Below are 21,593 nucleotides of genomic sequence, written 5' to 3'. Positions count from 1 at the left end.
TACTATTTATTTCATTTCCCTTGCATGTTTTTCCTCTACCTGCTAAATTTTTGTAAGGTGTCCTTGAGACTCTTGAAAAGCACCCATAAATAAAATTTATTGTTATTATTATTACCTGCTGCGACACGGTGCTGCCCTAATTAGTATTTCCTCTATTGGGTAGTTGCATTATACATTGCAGCTGTCTATTGCACCAGTAAAGTCACTGTGCAATTTCTCACCAGGACTCGCTATGTTAAAGAAATGCGAGTTTAAAACTCCCACTTAGTCATCTCGATGTGTTATGTGTTCAGGAATGAGGCGCTTCTGACCTTTGTCATTCCTTGTTTGCTGATCGTGTAAACACAATCTCAGCAATGTCTCTTCCCAACCCAGAGCCTTGCTACACCAGGGAATAAGCCAGGGTCTCGGAAATAACCGAGAGGTCCCAACTGCCTTGAACTTGTTCACTCCCCGGCAAAGATCAGTTCTGGTAACGTAGCCTCAATGACTTGACCTACAAGCCTGGAATGTTTAAAAAAAATAGCAACTACGGTTGCCTTGGTAACGAACGATGAGCGACTGCAAAGCTGGCAGACCCTGGAAGATAGACACAAACTGCTGGAGTAACTCAGCGGATCAGACAGCACTTCTCGAGAACATGGATAGGGGATGTTTCGGGTGGAGACCCTCCTTCAGACCCCCATTTGGTTCAGTGATGTCCTTACCCAGACTGTCAGACCTACACCATAGATTAGCTCTTGAACTCATTGAATCATACAATTTTAGGGGCTATAGGGTGAAAGCAGGAGAATGGGCTTAGGAGGGAGAGATAGATCAGCCATGATTGAATGGCAGAGTAGACTTGATGGGTTGAATGGCCTAATTCTGCTCCTATCACATGACCTTATGACTATTAATGGCAGGTCCGGCTTGATGGGCCGAGTGGCCTACTCCTGCTCCAATCTTCTGGTGGAGGCTAACATCAAGTCTATTATTAATGGAGTGTAGAGGACACTCAATATCACTGCTAAATATATTTAATTAGGTCAAGACTCTTTTGGTTTCCCATTAAAGAGGAGCAGTTTTGACCAAATCAAGAAATGCTTACTCCAGAGGCAATATCTGAATATGTCTTTCCAGGTGGAGTCTGTACTGGTGATAGTACAAATTGTTTTATGCTTTGGTTAGGTTTGTTGTTGCCAGGTGAACCAAGGTACTGTGAAAAACTCTGCTTTGGATGCTATCCAGTCAAACCAGATAATACTATACCAATATAATCCAGTTAAACTTAAGTACAATAAAAGACACAACGTGCGGTGGGTCAGGCAGCATCTCTGGACCACATAGACAGGTGACGTGTTGGGTCGGGACCCTTCTTCATGCCATGTATCTCAAGTGCAATAGATTGAGCAAAGGAGAAAGATACAGAACGCAGATTCTCAGCATTTTGGCGCACCAGTTCCATAGACAAAGTCTAATGTCCGCAATGGGTTAGAGGTGAATCGGACAGGACCCTATGGAAGCTTATGGAAGGACCATTCAGAAGCTTGATAACAGAGGGGGAAAAGTTTTTCCTGAGTCTAGTGGTGCGTGCTTTCATGCTTCTGTACCTTTTGCCCGATGGGAGTGGGGAGAAGAAGGGATGACAGATGGGGCAAGGCCAGAGGGTGGTGAGTTTTCTATAAAAGTAATACTTTTCAACGCTGTTATGAACATATTAAACGTGTGATGCAAACTCTGATTGGAATAACTGTTCTCCCACTCTAGTGCAATGGAGGAAGAGAGCAAGGTTTCCAGAGCTCCGACCATAATGGACGGTGACGATGAGATGGCAGAGAGGTTGCAAAAACGAGAGGAACGGCGTCAGAAGCGTCTTCAAGAGGCCATGGAGCTCCAAAGCGCGTTCGACCCGACAATAAGAGAAACTCAAGACACTTCTGGAGAGCTGCAGGGAAACGAGAGAGAGGAGGAGGAAGAGAGGGAGAGCAACCGAAGGAACGAGTGGCGGCAAGAGCCTGAACCTGAACCCGAACCTGAACCTGAACCCGAACCCGAACCTGAGCCGGAACCAGAAGTGGAACCGGAGCCGGAATTGGAACCGGAACCTGAGCCTGAACCGGAACTGGAGCCTGAACTGGAACCAGAACCTGAACTGGAACCAGAGCCCGAGCCTGAACCGGAACTGGAGCCTGAACCAGAGCACAAGCCCAAGCCGGAAGAGAAAAAGAAGGTGATAGTAGAAGAAAAGTTTGAAAAGCCAAAGTTCCAAATTGAGAAGGTAAAAATTGATAATGTTTATTTATAGAATCATTAAGGCATAAGTAATGAGAGGATTTGAGTATTTGAGCAAGGAGGTCCTATTGAAGTTGTGCAGGGCCCTGATGAGACCTCATCTGGAGTATTGTGTGCAGTTTTGGTCTCCTAATATGAGGAAGGACATCCTTGCTATTGAGGGAGTACAGAGTAGGTTCACCAGGTTAATTCCCGAGATGGCGGGACTGAGAAAAGTTAAAATAATGGATCGAAATTTAGAAGGATGAGAGGGAATCTTATAGAAGCAAATAAAATTCTTAAGGGATTGGACAGGCTAGATGCAGGAAAAATGTTCCCGGTGTTGGGGGAGTCCAGAAGCAGGGGTCACAGTTTAAGAATAAGGGATTTATTTAGGGCTGAGATGAAGAAAAACTTTTGTGAATCTGTGGAATTCTCTGCCACAGAAGGCAGTGGAGGCCAATTCACTGGATGTATTCAAGAGAGAGTTGGATATAACTCGGTAGACACAAAATACTGGAGTGATTCAGCGGGACATGCAGCTTAGGGCTAACGGAATCAAGGGATATGGGGAGGAAGCAGGAACAGGGTACTGATTTTGGATGATCGGCCATGATCATATTGAATGGCGGTGATGGCTCAAAGGGCCGAATAGCCTACTCCTGCACCTATTGTCTATTGAAACCGGAGCACCCGGAGGAATCCCACATGGTCACAAGGAGAACGTGCAAACTCCACACAGACAGCACCCGAGGACAGGATCAAACCCGTGTCTCTGGCACAGTGAGGCAGCGGCTCTACCAGGTGTGCTGCTGTATCACCCACAGACTAGAAATAAAACGTTAAAAACTATTTTACCGCAGCACGATAGCACAATAGCGGGCCGGTTATGGATTTGCCTAAATCTGCCTGGTAGGACGGGTGATGGTAGTGAGAGTACAATCCAAGACTAATGTCTGTAAATGGGCGGTCCACATTCACGAATAGCTCACAGGGGCAGTGTGTTCAGAGCAGGTTGGTGTGTGCACAGCACTGCACCTGTCTGAGTTAATATTTAATGTTGTGAAACCACAGCTACAGTGCCAGGCTACAGGGAGAGGTGCAGACAATGTCCCCCTGCATGTCAGCTGCAATGCATTTACTAACCTGCAGCATTATCATCCCCATCCAACCAATGTGCCAAACACAACGTGGCAGGAATTATCTACAGATCCTGCAGGGATGGAACAAGCCATCAGTACATTGATAGTTTTCCTTTAAGGTACATCTCCCTTCCGCACCATATTGACAGCCCTGGTACCTATCCTGAAGTAACAGGAAAACCCTTTGCCCGATACCCAATCCTTCACGGTCGCTGGTACTTGGAGGAAACTGTCTTTGTAATGTCTGGCAGTGGATTTAAGTATTTAAATGGTTGCTTCTCATTGCAGTGATTTTAGTTTAGTTTAGAGATACAGCGTGGAAACCGGCCCTTTGGCCAACCTAGTCTGCACTGACCTGCGATCCCCACACATTAACACCACCCTACACACACGAGGGACAATTTTATATGAATACCAAGCCAATTAACCTACAAACCTATACGTCTTTGGAGTGTGGGAGGAAACTGAAGATCTTGGAGAAAACCCATGCAGGTCACGGGGAGAACGTTCAAACTCCATACAGACAGCACCCGTAGTTGGGATCGAACCTGGGTTTCTGGCGCTGTAATGCAGCAACTCCACCGTGCCGCCCCAACAAACATTTCACAAACAACAATCTAACTAACAGATCACAGTGATAGATGTAACGTTTCCATCTCTTTGTTTAAACCCACTCCCAGAAGAGCCAGGTTTGGAAGGAAGAATTTGTCGAACGCAGCGAGAAGAATTTGTCAAAGGTGGGCTCTGAGAACGGGGAGGCTCTCCACGAGGAGATCGCACAGAAATATAAAAAGACGGAGAGAGTGTCGAGGTAAGAACAAGGGAGTTGCATGTTTTGATGTCCACATTTTACCATGGGGATTCTGGTCAATCCATCGGAAGTAAATGTTGATTGGTCACAGTGGCTCGCTCCATAAGTTTTTAGTTTTAGAGATACAGCAGGGAAACGGGCCCTTCGGCCCACCCAGTCAGCAGCAAGCAAATGATCACACGTACACTAGCACTATCCTACACACTCGGGACAGTTTACACTTTTATCGAAGCCAGGTAACCTATAAATCAGTAGGCCTTTGGAGTTGGGGAAGAAACTGGAGCACCCGGAGAAAGCCCACGTGGGTCATGGGGAGAACATACAAAATCTGCACAGACAGCTCCCATGGTCAGGATCGAACCCAGGTCTCTGGCGCTGTAAGGCAGCAACTCTACCGCTGCACCACCGTGCTGCCCATTGCTGCCAGGCGATTCTGGTAGATCCATCGGAAGTAAATATTGATTGAAGACAATGGCTCGCTCCATAAGTTTTTAGTTTTAGAGATACAGCATAGAAACAGGCCCTTTTGGCCCACCGAGTCAGCACGAACAATGAGCATCCCGTGCACTAGTTCTATCTTACGTTGAAGGGACGATTTTACAGAAGCCAAATAGCCTACAAACCGGCACGTCTTTGGGATGGGAGAGGAAACCGGAGGAAACCCATGCGGTCACAGGGAGAACGTACAAACTCAGGTCTTTGGCGCTGTGAGGCAGCTGCTGCTCACTTGTTCCATGTGGATTCCAGCACCCAATTGGGACCAATCCATGCTTAGCATTATTTTCCAGATACACTGAGTTTCACAACTCACTCTTCACATCCTGAGATTCAAGCAACGCGTTGCCTCCCACATGTTCCCGATCTCTCTCGCTCTCAGCTCCCTCTGCCTCAGTTCCACTTCATCCTTCACTATGTTCAGTGTTGGTACATAAAACGTTCTTCCTTACTCTCAGATTCCAATCAATCTTGGGTTCAAGCACCCTTCCAGGTCCTTCTCCCCTTCACCTTCCTCTTTATGGGCCCACAGTGAGAGGGAAAAGATTTAATAGGAATCTGAGGGGCAACATTTCACTCCGAGGGTAGTGAGTACATGGAACGAGCTGCCAGAGGAGGTAGTTGAGGCAGGTGCCAAAAAAACGTTTACACTTCGACACTGCCTCTGTGACTCTCAAATGAGTTGGTAACTCTATTACTCTGTATCTCTATAACTGTGTATGACTCTGTCACTCTGTGTTTCTGTGGCTGTGTCTTGTGACTCTGTGACTGTGTCTTTGTCTGTCTTTGTGTCTCTGTGACCCTATGTCTCTGTGACTGCATGTCTCTTTGTGTATCTGTGACCCTGTACCTCTGAATATGTTACTCTGTGTCTCCCTGTTTTCTGACTGTGACTCTGTGATTGTGTGTTTCTGTGACTATTTCTCTGTGACTGTGACACTGTGTCTTTGTGTGTCCTTGTGACTCTGTCTCTGTGTCTGTTTCTGTGTCTCCCTGTCCCTCTGTCTTTGTGGCTCTGTGTCCCTGTGACCCTATGTCTCTGTGACTGCATGTCTCTTTGTGTCTCTGTGACCCTGGTATCTCTGTGTCTCCCTGTTCCTCTGTGACTGTGTCTCTGTGACTGTGTCACTCTATGTCTGTGTGACTGTGTCTCCGTGATTCTGTTTCTGTGACTCTGTGTCATTGTGACTCTGTGTCTCTGACTGTGACTCTGTGACTGTATCTCTGTGTCTCTGTCTCTGTCTCGGTCTCTGTGTCTCTGTGTCTCTGACTCTGTGTCTCTGACTCTGTGACTGTGACTGTGTCTCTGTGACTGTGTCTCTGTGACTGTGTCTCTGTGTCTCTGTCTCTGTGACTGTGTGTCTCTGTGACTCTGTGACTGTGTCTCTGTCTCTGTGACTCTGTGTCGCTGTGACTGTGACTCTGTGACTGTGACTCTGTGACTGTGTCTCTGTGACTGTGACTCTGTGACTGTGTCTCTGTGACTGTGTCTCTGTGACTCTGTGACTCTGTGTCTCTGTGACTGTGTCTCTGTGTCTCTGCGACTGTGACTCTGTGACTGTGTCTCTGTGACTGTGTCTCTGTGACTGTGACTGTGTCTCTGTGTCTCTGCCTCTGTGTCTCTGCCTCTGTGTCTCTGCCTCTGTGTCTCTGCCTCTGTGTCTCTGCCTCTGTGTCTCTGCCTCTGTGTCTCTGCGACTGTGGCTCTGCGACTGTGACTCTGCGACTGTGTCTCTGTGACTGTGTCTCTGTGTCTCTGTGACTGTGTCTCTGTGTCTCTGTGTCTCTGTGACTGTGTCTCTGTGACTATGTGTCTCTGTGACTGTGTCTCTGTGACTTGACTGTGACTCTGTGACTGTGACTCTGTGACTGTGTCTCTGTGACTGTGACTCTGTGTCTCTGTGACTGTGTCTCTGTCTCTGTGACTGTGTCTCTGTGACTGTGTCTGTGGCTCTGTGACTGTGTCTGTGTCTCTGTGACTGTGTCTCTGTGACTGTGTGTCTGTGTCTCTGTGACTGTGTCTCTGTGACTGTGTCTCTGTGACTGTGTCTCTGTCTCTGTGACTATGTGTCTCTGTGACTTTGTCTCTGTGTGTCTCTGTGACTGTGACTGTGACTGTCTCTGTGACTATGTGTCTCTGTGACTGTGTCTCTGTGACTGTGTCACTGTGACTGTGTGTCTCTGTGACTGTGTGTCTCTGTGACTGTGTCTCTGTCTCTGTGACTGTGTCTCTGTGACTGTGTCTCTGTGACTGTGACTGTGACTCTGTGACTGTGTCTCTGTGACTGTGTCTCTGTGACTGTGTCTCTGTGACTGTCTGTGACTGTGTATCTGTGACTGTGTCTCTGTGACTCTGTGACTGTGTCTCTGTGACTGTGACTCTGTGACTGTGTATCTGTGACTGTGACTGTGTCTCTGTGACTGTGTCTCTGTGACTGTGACTCTGTGACTCTGTGTCTCTGTGACTGTGTCTCTGTGTCTCTGTCTCTGTGACTGTGTCTCTGTGACTGTGACTCTGTGACTGTGTCTCTGTGACTGTGTCTCTGTGACTGTGTCTCTGTGACTGTGTCTCTGTGACTCTGTGATTCTGTGTCTCTGTGACTGTGTCTCTGTGACTCTGTGACTGTGTCTCTGTCTCTGTGACTGTGTGTCTCTGTGACTGTGACTCTGTGACTGTGTCTCTGTGACTGTGTCTCTGTGACTGTGTCTCTGTGACTCTGTGACTGTGTCTCTGTGACTGTGTCTCTGTGACTGTGTCTCTGTGACTGTGTCTCTGTGACTGTGTCTCTGTGACTGTGTGTCTCTGTGACTGTGTGTCTCTGTGACTGTGTCTCTGTGACTGTGTCTCTGTGACTGTGACTGTGTCTCTGTGACTGTGACTCTGTGTCTCTGTGACTGTGTCTCTGTGACTGTGTCTCTGTGACTGTGACTCTGTGACTGTGTCTCTGTGACTGTGACTCTGTGTCTCTGTGACTGTGTCTCTGTGACTGTGACAGGGTTGACGGAGGACTGCAGTTTCTTGCCTCATAACATGCTGCTCTTTTTGCTTTTGGTGGGGGGAGTGCAGCCACTCAGATGCCAAGTTGGCCCAAGAGGCAGAGGAAGCAGCAGCCAAGCTGGAGGCGGAGAGGAAGCTGGAGGAGCTGAGGCGGCGTCAGGACGAGAAGGAGAGCGAGGAGTTTGAGAAGATGAAGCAGAAGCAGCAGGTGGCGGTGGTGGAGCTGGAGGAGCTGAAGAAGAAGCGGGAGGGGCGCAAGAAGGTGCGGGAGGAGGAGGAGCAGAAGAGGCAGCAGGACGAAGCTGAGAGAAAGGCGAGGGAAGAGGTAAGGGTCAGAGAGGAGGTGCTGGTGGGCTGGGAGGGAGTGTGGGAGGTGGCAACATATCAGCACAAATATCACAAAACGCTGGGATTTTTCTGAAGTAACGCACTGGAGGTTCTTCAGCGAGGCCACGCGTAGACTAGGCAACCGCTTCACCGAATACTTACGTTCAGAGATGTTTGGCCTGTCCCTATACCTCCTCCCTCAGCTGCATCCAGGGACCCAGACTGGATAGACTTGGTTTATACTCTCTAGAATTTACGAGATTGAGAGGGGATCTTATAGAAACTTACAAAATTCTTAAGGGGTTGGACAGGCTAGATGCAGGAAGATTGTTCCCGATGTTAGGGAAGTCCAGGACAAGGGGTCACAGCTTAAGGATAAGGGGGAAATCCTTTAAAACCGAGATGAGAAGAACTTTTTTCACACAGAGAGTGGTGAATCTCTGGAACTCTCTGCCACAGAGGGTAGTTGAGGCCAGTTCATTGGCTATATTTAAGAGGGAGTTAGATGTGGCCCTTGTGGCTAAGGGGATCAGGGGTATGGAGCGAAGGCAGGTACGGGATACCGAGTTGGATGATCAGCCATGATCATATTGAATGGCGGTGCAGGCTCGAAGGGCCGAATGGCCTACTCCTGCACCTAATTTCTATGTTTCTATGACCCCAGCAGTCCTTCCAGGTTAGACAGGTTGAGCTGCACCTCCTCTAACCTCGTCTACTGCATCCAATGTGGCCTCCTGTACATCGGCAAGACCGTTTCAACAATCTCTTGCTCTGAGTCCACCAAGGCCTGCTGGATCTCCCGGTTGCCAACCATTTTAACTCCCCTTCCCATTCCCACACTGACCTTTCTGTCCTGGGCCTTCTCCATTGCCAGAGAGAGGCCAAACACAAGTTGGAGGGCCAGCAGGCACCTCTGGTCGCTTACAACCCAATGGTATGACCATTCTTCAATTTTAGGTAACAACCTACCTTGCACACCCATTTCTCCCACTATCCCTCCCACCCTCTCTTTCCCATTCCATTCAACCCCCCTTTCACCTGTATCCCTGCCTCTGGCTTAACATGTCACTCCTCCCGTCTCCTCATCTCAAATCCTTTTGTTACTTTTTCATCTCTAGCGTTTGTCCACTTGCCAATCAACCCCTCCTCCCACACCTGTATCCACCTATCACTCGCCTGGCTTTGTCCCGCCCCCATCACTTTCCCAACCTTCTCCCGCCCCACCCCCACCCCCCAAAACCGGTCTGAAAAAGGGTCCCGACCCGAAACGTCGCCTATCCAGGTTCTCCAGAGATGCTGCCTGACCTGCTAAGTTACCCAGCACTTTGTGTCTTTTCTAGTAAATCAGTGTCTGCAGTTCCTTGTGTCCACTGAAAATTTGCCCTTGAATCCCTCAGTTGCCATTGATCAGGCACTAATTTTGTGAGACCATTTGCTTCAGATGTGATTGCACTGACGTGATGGTGAAATATTAGAAGCAAAGAGTCAAACAGCACTGTGGGGCCCTTCAGCCCACCATCTCCATGCTAACCATTAAGTACATATCCATACTAATACCATTTACCGGCATTTAGTCCATAGTCTCTGTGCCCTGTTGAGCCAAGATATATGACTTTGATTGTAGTGCCACATTTAATTGTTTAAATATTAATTTATTTGAAGGTGCTTGTACATGTCAGAGGTGATTTCGTAATTTTACCACATTTTTAAAAACATGCTGTTCCTTTACTTTATGAAAGTTTGAAACGTCTCGACATGGAAAGTCAGTAGTATTTTAAAAAAACATGACCGTTTTGACAGATATCAAGGGTCAATGGGGAGCAAGGTTCAAGGGTCAGATCTAGAGGGGCGACACAGTGGCGCAGCAGTAGAGTTGCTGTCTTACAGCGCCAGAGTCCCATGTTCGATCCTGACTACAGGTCCTGTCTGTACGGAGTTTGCATGTTCTCCCTGTCACAGTATGGGTTTTCTCTGGGTGCTCCAATTTCCTTCCACACCCCAAATTCGAGCAGGTTTGTAGGTTAATTGGCTTCTGTTAAATTTTAAATTGTCCCTAGCATGTTGGATAGTGCTAGTATTCTGGGTGATCGCTGATCGGCAGAAACCCGGTGGGCCAAAGGGCCTGTTTCTGCGTGGTGTCTCTAAAGTCTAAAAAAGTTAATTGCTCCATTTTGTTACATGTGACAAATAAACAGTCTTGACTCTTAAATCTTGACAAAGAATACAAAACATAGAATAGTGCAGCACAGGAACAGGCCCTTCGGTCCGCAATGTCCGTGCTGAACATGATGCCAAGTTAAACTAATCTCCTCTGCCTGCACGTGATCCATATCCCTCCACTCCCTGGATTTCCACGTGTCTATCTACAAGCCTCTAAAACCACTATCGTATCTGCCGCCACCACTATCCCTGGCAGCGTGTTCCAGGCACTTACCAGCCTCACACAAGTTGCCCCACACATGCCCAGGGATCATAAGTTCATGATTGGAGCAGAATTAGGCCATTGGGCCCATCAAGTCTACTCCGCCATTCAATCATGACTGATCTATTTCTCCTTCCTAACCCCATTCTCCCCATAACCCTTGACACCTGTACAAATCAAGAATCTATCTACCTCTGCCTTAAAAATATCCATTGACTTGGCCTCCACAGCCTTCTGTGGCAAAGAATTCCACAGGTTCACCACCTTCTGACTTAAGAAATTCCTCCTCATCTCCTTCCTAAAGGAACGTCCTTTAATTCTGAGGCTATGACCTCTGGTCCTAGACTCTCCCACTAGTGGAAACATCCTCTCCACATCCACTCTATCCAGGCCGTTCACTAGTCGGTACATTTCGGTAAGGATCTATGCGTGGGGTAACTTTAACGGTTGCTCTTGCTTTTAGGAGGAGAAGAGGAAGCTGAAGGAAGAGATCGAGAGACGAAGGGCAGAGGCGGCGGAGAAACGCCAGAAGCCTGAAGATACGGAGATAGGCAATGAGAAGGAGCCATTCAAATGTGTCAGCCCCCGCGGCTCCGCCCTCAAGGTACGTTGTCAGCGAGCAGTTCAATTCCCGCCTGCACCACCAGAAAGAACCAAAGATAGACACAAAAAGCTGGAGTAATTCAGCGGGTCAGGCTGCACCTCTGGGGAAAAAATAGATGATGTTTCGGATCAGTTTGAAGAAGGGTCTCAACCTGAAACATCGCCGATTCCTTTTCTCCAAAGATGCTGCCTCTCCCGCTGAGTTACTGCAACTTTTTGTGTCTACACCAGAAAGACATTGGATTTCACCAGTGGAGAGTTCATTATATTCAGCTTTGTAACGGTTCAGCACAGTAATTTATATTCAATATATTATTTTTGTTTAGTTTATTGTCGCGTGTCCCGAGGTACAGTGAAAAGTTTATTTTAGTCCAATTAAAAAGAGTCCGAGGGTCTCCATTGAAATAGGTCAGGATCCCTCTCTAGTTAGTGATATCTCGATGGTTTAGTTGCCTGATAATAGCCGGGAAGAAACTGTCCCTGATTCTGGAGGTGTGCGTTTTCAAACTTCTGAACCTCGTGCCTGATGAGAGAGGGCAGAGGAGAGAGAGAGAGAGAGAGAGGGGGTAGAGGAGAGAGTGGTTGGGGTGAGACTGGTCCTTCATCATGCTGGTGGCCTTGCCGAGCCAGTGTGAAGTGCATATGGAGTCACCTATTCATAAGTAAATAAGATCCACATATTGTCCACAGCTGGTTGAGCTGCTGCTAGACTAACCAGAGACCCGGGTTCAATCCTACCCTCGGGTGCTGTCTGTGTGGGGGTTTTCCCTGTGACCGCGTGGGTTTCCTCTGGGTGCCCCTGTTTCCTCCCACATCCCAAAGACTTGCAAGTTTCAGGGTTAATTGGCTTCTGTAAATTGCCACTAGTGTGCAGGACATAGAACTGGTGAACGGGTGATTGTTGGTCAGCATGGACACGATGGGCCAAACAGCCTTTTTCTAAAATTCACTTATTGTTCTTCTCAATAAGATCAGAGATGAGGTCACGTTCTTGTTGAGAAATGTAAAAAGTCTGGACAATTATTTCTGTGAATACAAAGACAGGTTTAAGCCTCGTGTCCTCACGTCCATTTGCAGGTGAAGTTGTATTAAATCTGGGCTTATTACCAGACTAAAAGAACAGATGTTAAAGGTGTAAGATGCCCAAGAGAAATATAATGTGCTGTTCCTCCAATTTGCACTGGGCCTCACTGACAATGGAGGAGGCCCAGGACAGAAGGGTCAGTGTGGGAATGGGAGAGAACATCATACTGTTAAGCATGGATAGGTGATGTTTCTGGTCGGGGACTAATTGTAGGGGTGGGTAAGGAGAAAGCAGGACGTCTAGCTTTCTTTCCACTCACCTCTGCAATCAGTGCGAAGAATTATCTCGTCCCGAAACGTCACCTATCCATGCTCTCCAGCGATGCTGCCTGACCTGCTGAGTTACTCCAGCACTCTGTGAAACGTCACCTATCCATGTTCTCCAGCGATGCTGCCTGACCTGCTGAGTTACTCAAGCACTCTGTGAAACGTCACCTATCCATGTTCTCCAGAGATGCTGCCTGACCCGCTGAGTTACTCCAGCACTCTGTGAAACGTCACCTATCCATGCTCTCCAGAGATGCTGCCTGACCCGCTGAGTTACTCCAGCACTTTGTACCTTTCCTGGACCAGCATCGACAGTTCCTTGTTTCTATACCTTACTTGTAATTTTTATCAAGGTTGAGTTAAAAGGACATGGTTTATGAAAAGTAAAAGAGGGAGATGAAGACAAGGTATCAAACGTTAGTTATTGTAGAGAACTCCAACATGATTAGCTAGATCCTGAACATTAAGCCTCAGTTGTTGATATGCCTGTACCTTTCTGCAATCTGTTTCAGATCTGCCAGTATATGTGCATCCTGTTCACCGTATGTGCCTGCAGTTTGATGTGCAATTATTCTATTGCTCAGTTGCCGTGTGCTGCTTTAGTTGGTTAATGCTGTTGGTTAATACCGCAAACAATCAAAACAGAAAGATTGTTTCATGACTCCAACCCCTCTGTATTGTTTGCCTGTTCTCTGCATTGATTGCATGCCTGAAGTTTTATCCCAGCTAACTCTTTTACGACAAAGTCAGAATTTATCCCCAGAGCATAAAGTATTCCTTTTTCCAGTTGATCGGAGCACTCGAGATTTTAATTGACTTTTTTTGAAGTAATTCAGATCTAAAGGAGAACATCGCAACTTTTCCATTTCATGCTTAGATTATTGCAGAGGCACTGTTTGAAAGTGAATATCAACTGAACACAACATGCACATGCAAACACACTCTTTTTCTTGCATGTATATACAGACTTGAACTAAAACACACACACAGTAAAATAAATCACAAAAAAAGCTGGAGAAACTCAGCGGCCCGAAACGTTGCCTATTTCCTTCGCTCCATAGATGCTGCTGCACCCGCTGAGTTTCTCCAGCTTTTTTTGTGTACCTTCGATTCTCCAGCATCTGCAGTTCCTTCTTAAAAACAGTAAAATAATCAGTTGGTCTAATTAGACTGCGTTCATCAATCCTACCACAATGATGTGTGACTTTTATGCAGCATTTTTGGTACCAATTTTTTAAACAGACCCCTTTACATACGTCCAACTGTTGCACAAGTAGCTAGGAATTATCTAGGCACACACAATGACTGAAATGTCTTACTAGGTGGTTATAAGAACAGCACAGCACAGGCCCTCCCGTCCACAATCCCCACGCTGAACATGATGCCAAGATAAACTAATCGCCTCTGCCTGTACATGATCCATATCCCACCATTCCCTGCATGTCCATGTGCCCATCCAAAAGCCTCATATGCCACAATTGTATCTGCCTCCACCACCAGCGTGTTAAAACTAGCCAAGCTATGATCCCTGTCATTGACATTTCCATGGACCTGATTGTTTATCTGTGCCTCTCATAGTTTTATATACTTCTATCAGGTTTCCCCTCAACCTCTGACATTCCAGAACAAAACAGTCTGCCCAACCTCTCCTTGTAGTTAATGCCCTCTAATCCAGGCATCATTCTGGTCAACCTCATCTGCACCATCTCCACAGCCTCCGCATTACTCTAGCAATGGAGCGATCAGAACTGCACACAAAGTTTCTACTTTTCTAACTCAACGAGAATAGGAGAAGTCTAAACCATCACATCATCAAAGATTAGATTTGTGATGGGTGGGAGGGGGAAAGTTTAAAGATGTGCAAAGCAAATTTCTTACACCGAGAGAGGGTGGTGAGTGCCTGGAATGGGCTGCCAGGGGTGGTGGTGGTGGAGGTAGATAGAATAGTGGTGTTTCAGAGGCTTCTGGAGAGGCACATGGATATGCAGGGAATGGAGGGATATGGATTATGTACAGGCAGACACTGTAAGAGTTGGTCTTGGCACCATGTTTAGCTCAGACATTGTGGGTCGAAGGACATGTTCCTGTGCAGTACTGTTCTCTGTTCTACCATAGACCTTCCAACTGGTGAGTGTGTGAGTGGGATATATGGTGCAGTGAACAAATGTTCAGCCACTTGTACTCCCAACTAATGTGAACAATTAGATTTTCAATATAATTTGAATCAAACGCAGCGGGGAGATGATGAACCACCTTGCTCCATCGTGCGAATGCAGAATGTTGGTCCAATCCCATTTTTAACTTCACATTTACCGCCTTGGGTTCACTTTTGGAAATGTGTGCCAAGACGTGGAGTTGTGATCACAGCAAACATGCTCGTCAGAGTTGCATTTAGTGCAGCGCAGTGCAGAGCTGAAATGACTTTCTCCACAATGGCACCATCTTCAGGCTTTTAGCAAAATAACAGCTCCTGGTAAAATGCATCTGCCCTCTCTCTATCAGCTGTGCCACTCTGCTGCCACTTAGTGGACGTTTGTCTGCAAAGACACAGGCATCTCTATGTCAAGGGGCATGGAGACTCAGCAGGTCAGGCAGCATCTCTGGAGAACAGGGCTAGGTGACGTTTTTGGACGGGACCCTTGTTCAGACTGAACTTAGGCAGGGTTGGAGGGAGGAAAGCATTACACAGACAGACATTTACGAGCTAAACTGGAAGGTCAAGGAAAGCCATGATGGTGTGGACATTTCTGCTCTTGTCCTTGGGCTTGGAGTTGTGATCTAGCGTTGTATTTGGTGGAAGACTGACAAATAGCGGTTCTTTTATTGAGGTACGGTTTGTTCATTTGCTACACGTGGGGTAGAACGACCTAACGTCTGTGAAAATAAAACAGTGAAGGTGGACTAATTAATGTTGGGGAGAATACACTTGATCTAGTACAAGACAAGGATATATTGTCGGCACAAGAATAGCTTTCCCTGCCCTTCCAGTTTAGCTTCTATATGCCAGCCTGTGTAGAGCTTTCCTACCTCCCCACAACCAGTCTGAAGAAGATACAAGACAAGATACAAGATACATTTAATTGTCATTTGGACCCCTTGAGGTCCAAACGAAATGCCGTTTCTGCAGCCATACATTACAAACACATAGACCCAAGACACAACATAATTTACATAAACATCCATCACATCGCTGTGATGGAAGGCCTATTAAACTTATCTCTCCACTGCACTCTCCCCCCCCGATGTCAGAGTCAAAGTCAAAGCCCCCGGCTGGCGATGGCGATTGTCCCACGGCCATTAAAGCCACGCCGGGTGGTGCGAGGTCGCACACCGGGTCTTGCTGTTAGAGCCCCCGGCGTGCGCTCGCAGAGTCCCGCGGCCATTCCAAGCCGCGCGGGGCAGTGATTTTAGGCCCCGCTCCAGGAGCTCTTCAACCCCGCAACTCGGGCGGGGGAAGTCGCCGTTGCGAGAGCCCTGAAAAGCGGTCTCCCTCCAGGGACCCGCGGGCTCCCGGTGCCGCCGTCCACAGACCTGCCGTTGGAGCCTCCGACTCTCCGGTAGCAGCAGCAGCAGCAGCAGCGCTCCTCCACCGCTCCACCCGCTCCGGACTCGGCCAGCCCCGCGACGGCGACGGTGAGTCGTAGCACCAGAGTCCCCGGCTTCTGGTGCTACGACTCGAATCCAAAGCGTCACCTATCTATATTCTACAGAGATGCTGCCTGACCCGCTCAGTTACCCTAGCACTTTGTGTGTGTCTCTCTCTGAGTAGAGTTAAGTTAGTCTATTGGGATTGATGAGCCAGAGTCTATTTCAAGATCCCTATGATTTCTCATGTGCTTTAATTAACACACAAACCTGCTGTCAGGGAAAATACTGCACTAAATATACCGGGCTGTTAAACATTGCTCAACCTTCACATCTCCCAGCATTCTTGCAATTTTTAGCTTAGTTCACATTGTTTAGTCTGAAGAAGGGTCCCGGTCCGAAACGTCACCTATTCATTTTCTGCACAAGATGCTGCCTGACCCACTAAGTTACTCCAGCACTTTGTGTCTTTAGTTCAGTTTAGAGATAAAGCATGGAAACAGAAGGTTCTGCCCACTGAGTCCATATCAAACATCGATCACCCACAGTTCTATGTTATCCCAACGCCAGTTGGCTAATTCACTCTTTTACAGCATATTCTAACCTGGAAACTGAGAGGCAGTTGAATTAATTATATCTCATGGAAATTGACAACACATCATGCTCCAAGAAAATTTCAATGCTCAGAAAACTGATGATTAATTTTGCTCTGATTACCCCATGGTCCACTTCTTAAAGGATTGGACAGGCTAGATGCATGAAAAAGTATTCCCGATGTTGGGGCAGTCCAGAAGCAGGGGTCACAGTTTAACAAATAAGGGATTGGCCATTTAGGACTGAGATGAGGAAAAACTTTTTCACCCAGAGGGTTGTGAATCTGTGGAATTCTCTGCCACAGAGGGCAGAGGAGGCCAATTCACTGGATGTTTTCAAGAGAGAGTTCGATTTAGCTCTTAGGGCTTAAGGAATCAAGGGATATGGGGAAAAAGCAGGAACGGGGTACTGATTTTAGATGATCAGCCATGGTTTGAAGGGCTGAATGGCCTTCTCCTGCACCTATTTTTCTATGTTTCTATCACTTTGATGGCTTGAAGAGGCTACATTTTCCATGTCAATGCAGCGCATTATTGGAAGGATTCCAATCATCTCAACACGGCATGGATATAGAAGTTTTAGGTGCATGATTCTTCAGTAAGTTTTCTGTCTGCTTTCTTGCTGAATTCCATCAGGTGTGAGATTGTTGTGGATTATGCAGTGTCCCTTGTCTGTGAAAATTATGTCCCCAGTGTTCTGGCGTACATTTCATGTGGTGACAACGTTAAAATAACCTTTCTGCATTTTGTTTACAGATTGGCGAAAGAGCAGATTTTTTGAATAAATCAGCGAAAAAGAGGTACAACTTTCTAACCTTTCTAAACCGTCCAACAGAGTACATTTCTCAAATGGACTTGCTCGTTCTGTGGGAGAGGGACTTAGCCTACAGTCAGAGGTGGGACAGACTTGGATTGTTTTCTCTGGAGGTTGAGGTGAGACCAGATAGAAGTACATAAAATGATGAGAGGCATAGATAGGGTAGACAGTCAGAACCTTTTTTCCAGGGTTGATGGGGGAGTCCAGAAGCAATTTTTTTTTACACAGAGAGTGGTGGGGACCTGGAACGCTGCCATGGTGGTGGAGAAGGCAGATACGAGAGTGGAGCTTAAGAGACCTCTGGATGGAGATGTGGATATGGAGGGATATGGATTATGTACAGGCAGACAAGAGTTGGTCTTGTCATCATGTTCGGCACGGACATGTGCTGTACTTTTATATGTTTTAAGTTCTATCTTCCAACTTGTATGTCTAAGTTACTGGCAGCCTCTACAGAAGGTTTGCCTGTTGCCCGCACACTTATGTAACAGTTTATTGCAGTGGGTGGAGAGAGGTTGAGATTCACCATTGTCACGTGTACTGAGGCACAGCGTAAAGCTTGGTTTTGGATTGTATCCAGTCAGACCAGATAATACTATACGCAAATACAATCAAGCCAAAATCAAGTATAGAGCAAAGGGGAAGATACAGAGTGCAGAATATTTTTCTCAACATTGTAGCGCACCAGTTCCATGGACAACGTCCAACGTCCGTGATGGGGTAGAGGTGAATCGGACAGAAATCTAGCTTATGGAAGGATCATTGATAACAAAGGGGAAGCTGTTCCTGAATCTGGTGGTGCGCGCTTTCAAGCTTCTGTACCTTCTGCCAGGTGGGAGCAGGGGGAAGAAGGAATGACTGTGGTGGAACATTATACCCCACAGTATGCTTTCTATAGTGCATCGGTAGAAGTTTGTAAGAGTCATTGGAGACATGCCGAAGTTTCTCAGCCTCCTCATGTTCTAGTTGCTTTCTCCCTCACACATAGTTCCAGGATTGAAGCCTGTGCTGTACTGTTCCACGTTGTATGTTCTACGGGACAAATATCACTGGCAACTTCATTGTATTTTCAGCACAACCACCAAGGTAGCACGTCCTGTACTGGGGGTGTCCAAGATTGACAGCAAATTGGAGCAGTACACCAACGCAATTGAGGTGAGCGCTCAGCACAGCGATCTAGTGCTAGCATCGCTTTTCCTGTACCAGAAAATCTGGGGTTCAATAAAATTACACTTTCAGGAGAATTTTCCAAATTTGTCTTGAAGACAACGGCAACATTCAAACCCTCCAAATCTGGAACTATTAGTAGATATTTAAATAAAATATCATATAAATCAAATGCACCATTACAATAACAATAACTAAGTCTGTACCATCTTCACTTTTAGAATTGTGTATCCTGATTTGAATGAAACCCTGACTTGGGGAAATCTTTGTCAAGGTGTACATATTTACACCCTAAACAGATTGCTCTTCGATGGGTTGTAAAATTGAATCTGCAATAAAGTCTTGATTTGGGTGTGGTAAATGAGGACAATACCAAAAAGTTCTGCTAACAATGGAGGCAAAGATTGAAATTCAAAAATTGATAACTTTTGCATGTTCATAAGCGATAGGAGCAGGATTAGCCCATTTGGCCCATCAAGTCTACTCCACCATTCAATCATGGCTGATCTATCTTTCCATCTCAACCATTCTCCTGCCTTCTCCCCGTAACCCCTGACACCCAGATTAATCTACATAAACTCAAAAGATGGAAGAATACAGGGATCAGGCCCTTCGGCCCACCGAGTCCACGCCGACCATCATACTAGTTCTATGTTATCCTGCTTTTCTCATCCACTCCCTACGCAGCAGGTACAAATTTACAGAGGGGCAATTAGCCAACAAACCCGTACATCAATGGGAAATGGGAGCAAACTGGAACACACAGATGAAACCAACATGGACACAGAGAGAACATGCAAACTCCGCACAGGCAGCACCCGAGGTCGGGATTGAACCCAGGTCTCTGGCACTGTCGGGCAGTGGCTCTACCAGCTGCGCCATTGTGCTGCCCGAAGGTGACGGTGTTCTCATAGTCGTGGTGCTCGTGAGCTGCCCTGGGAGGTAGCGGTCAAACATTTGGACGTGCAATGGCCGAGCAGAGACTTTGAATCACCAGCACAGCTGAGCTGGGATGTTGAACCACTGTAACTTGCCAACATGCATGGTGTAACCTCGATTACATCGCGCACTATGAGTAAACCTCTCCCAGAACCGTTAGGTCAGTCAGCAACGCCAACAAAACCTCAAGCTCCTGTCATCCTGAATATATCCGATGAGCGGAAACTGGTGGTAGAAAATATCGCTCCAATGTTTTCATTAAATAGTTGCAGGAACAGCGTCTTCTTAGATGTCGGTGTGCAGAATCATTCTGATAGCTCAGATGGGAATGTCACCCATTGGCTCAGCGGTGGAGCCGCTGCCTTGTAGCTCCAGAGAACCAGGTTCGATCCTGACCTCGGGTGCTGTCTGTGTGGAGTTTGCACATTCTCCCATGTCACTGTGGGATTCCTCCGAGTGCACCGGTTTCCTCCCACATCCAAAAGACATGCGGGTTTGTAGGTCAGTGGCCTCTGTAAATTGCCTCTAGTGTGTAGAGAAATAGGGATAGCCTAGAACTAGTGTGAACGTGTGATGAATGGTCGGCATGGACTCGGTGGGCTGAAGAGCCCGTTTCCATGCTGTATATCTAAGCTAAACTAAATATCACAAACAATACTGGGAAGCTTATATGGAATAAAATTCAGAGGTATAAATCATCTTAGGTGATGAAAAGTTTACCTTAAAGGCTTGCCCACGTTCCCTAAACCCTGGGATTAGCTGCAGCCCACAGTTTGATCTCAGTAGCATTAACAATAGCTGTGGAGTTTTATTCCCCGGGATATATTAATCCCATTTGTGCAAAACCCTCAAGAAACACTGGGATTATTTTTTGCGTTGATTGCAGTGAAAGCCTTCATGAATTGGTGAGGGAAGTTGACAATGGTCACTGTAGACCATTGTGATCTTGATGTGTATATTTGCCTCGGCGACTGCTTTCACCGGCTCTCCGATCACTTTTGTCTCCATCTAGGGTGCCAAAACCACCAAGGGGGGCAAGCCTTTGGCATCGGACCTCCCGCTGACAGCTGAGGGGGTGCGGAACATTAAGAGCATGTGGGAAACTGGTGATGTCTATGGTTCTGCTTCCCCAACTAATAAGGGGACACCCAACAAGGTAAGGTATCTCCGTGGGGTCTTGCCACCTGCGTAAGGTGGCACGGAAATAGAACCAGGGTAGGTCGACAGCATGAGACCCAATCTGGCCAGTGTGCTGACACTGAATAACATTGCTCACAGATTTATTACACCGCTATTTTTGTTCGAGATATGATTTGTGTCCTTTGTTGTTTAACACTTTATCCCGTGGAGGTGTTTGGACACGTTGCTTTGTATATGAGAAGAACAGCTTTATATCAATTCTCTACAGCTCTTTGATGCGGCCTATTTCAATTTCATGGGATGAAATTTCCACTGCTTTACAATTGAGTAGCAGTCAAAATGTGATGATAAATTTCTACCCTGTCCGTTATTAGTGATAACGATAATTTTGGTCCCAAACGTTTATATATGTGAATCAAAAGTCCACAAAGCTGTTTTGTGTCGAAGGTAGACGCAAAACGCTAGAGTAACTCAACGGGTCAGGCAGCGTCTCTGGAGAAAAGGATTAGATGACATTTCGGGTTGAGACCCTTCTTCAGACAGAGTCTGAAGCTTCACCCATTCCTTCCATCCAGAGGATGCTGCCTGTCCCGCTGAGTTACTCCAGCATTTTGTGCCTATCTTCAGTCTAAACCAACATCTTCTGTTCCTTCCTACATGTTTCGTGTTGAAAACACCTCTGGGTTTGGGAGTTAAACATTCAAACTATGCTTGATATCACTGCATTATTCTTCATGAGAAGTCTTTTCATTGTATTGGGCATTGGAGATGTTTATCCTGTTTGATTAATTAAACCAAGAAGATTTGCCCACTGCAGTGAAATGGAGAAAACCCCAAAATGGCTCCACCACAACTTAAATTCTCATTGTTTGACATTGCTGATATACCCAGGAGTTAACCCGGAACTGTTGATCACAGTTTAAAACCCCCTCATGGTGTCAGAGTTAGTGA

At 46.7% G+C, this 21,593-nt stretch overlaps 1 protein-coding gene across 4 annotated transcripts in view; it reads left to right on the top strand.

Moving 5' to 3' along the window:
• Positions 1 to 21,593, top strand: part of LOC129707706 (non-muscle caldesmon-like) — a 175,540-nt gene that overhangs the window by 135,227 nt on the left and 18,720 nt on the right. For all 4 annotated transcript variants that reach the window (XM_055652929.1, XM_055652927.1, XM_055652928.1 and 1 more), the window contains 7 exons: positions 1,750 to 2,260; positions 4,076 to 4,206; positions 7,769 to 8,024; positions 10,912 to 11,052; positions 17,336 to 17,379; positions 18,470 to 18,551; positions 20,515 to 20,658. In XM_055652929.1, the coding sequence (XP_055508904.1) occupies positions 1,750 to 2,260; positions 4,076 to 4,206; positions 7,769 to 8,024; positions 10,912 to 11,052; positions 17,336 to 17,379; positions 18,470 to 18,551; positions 20,515 to 20,658 (1,309 nt within the window). The remainder of the gene's footprint in view (positions 1 to 1,749; positions 2,261 to 4,075; positions 4,207 to 7,768; positions 8,025 to 10,911; positions 11,053 to 17,335; positions 17,380 to 18,469; positions 18,552 to 20,514; positions 20,659 to 21,593) is intronic.

This window comes from Leucoraja erinacea, chromosome 22 (genome assembly GCF_028641065.1).
Source record: "Leucoraja erinacea ecotype New England chromosome 22, Leri_hhj_1, whole genome shotgun sequence".
Lineage (NCBI taxonomy): Eukaryota > Metazoa > Chordata > Chondrichthyes > Rajiformes > Rajidae > Leucoraja > Leucoraja erinaceus.
The sequence above is the reverse complement of the archived record's forward strand: the minus strand, read 5'-3'. Positions and strand labels throughout refer to the sequence as shown.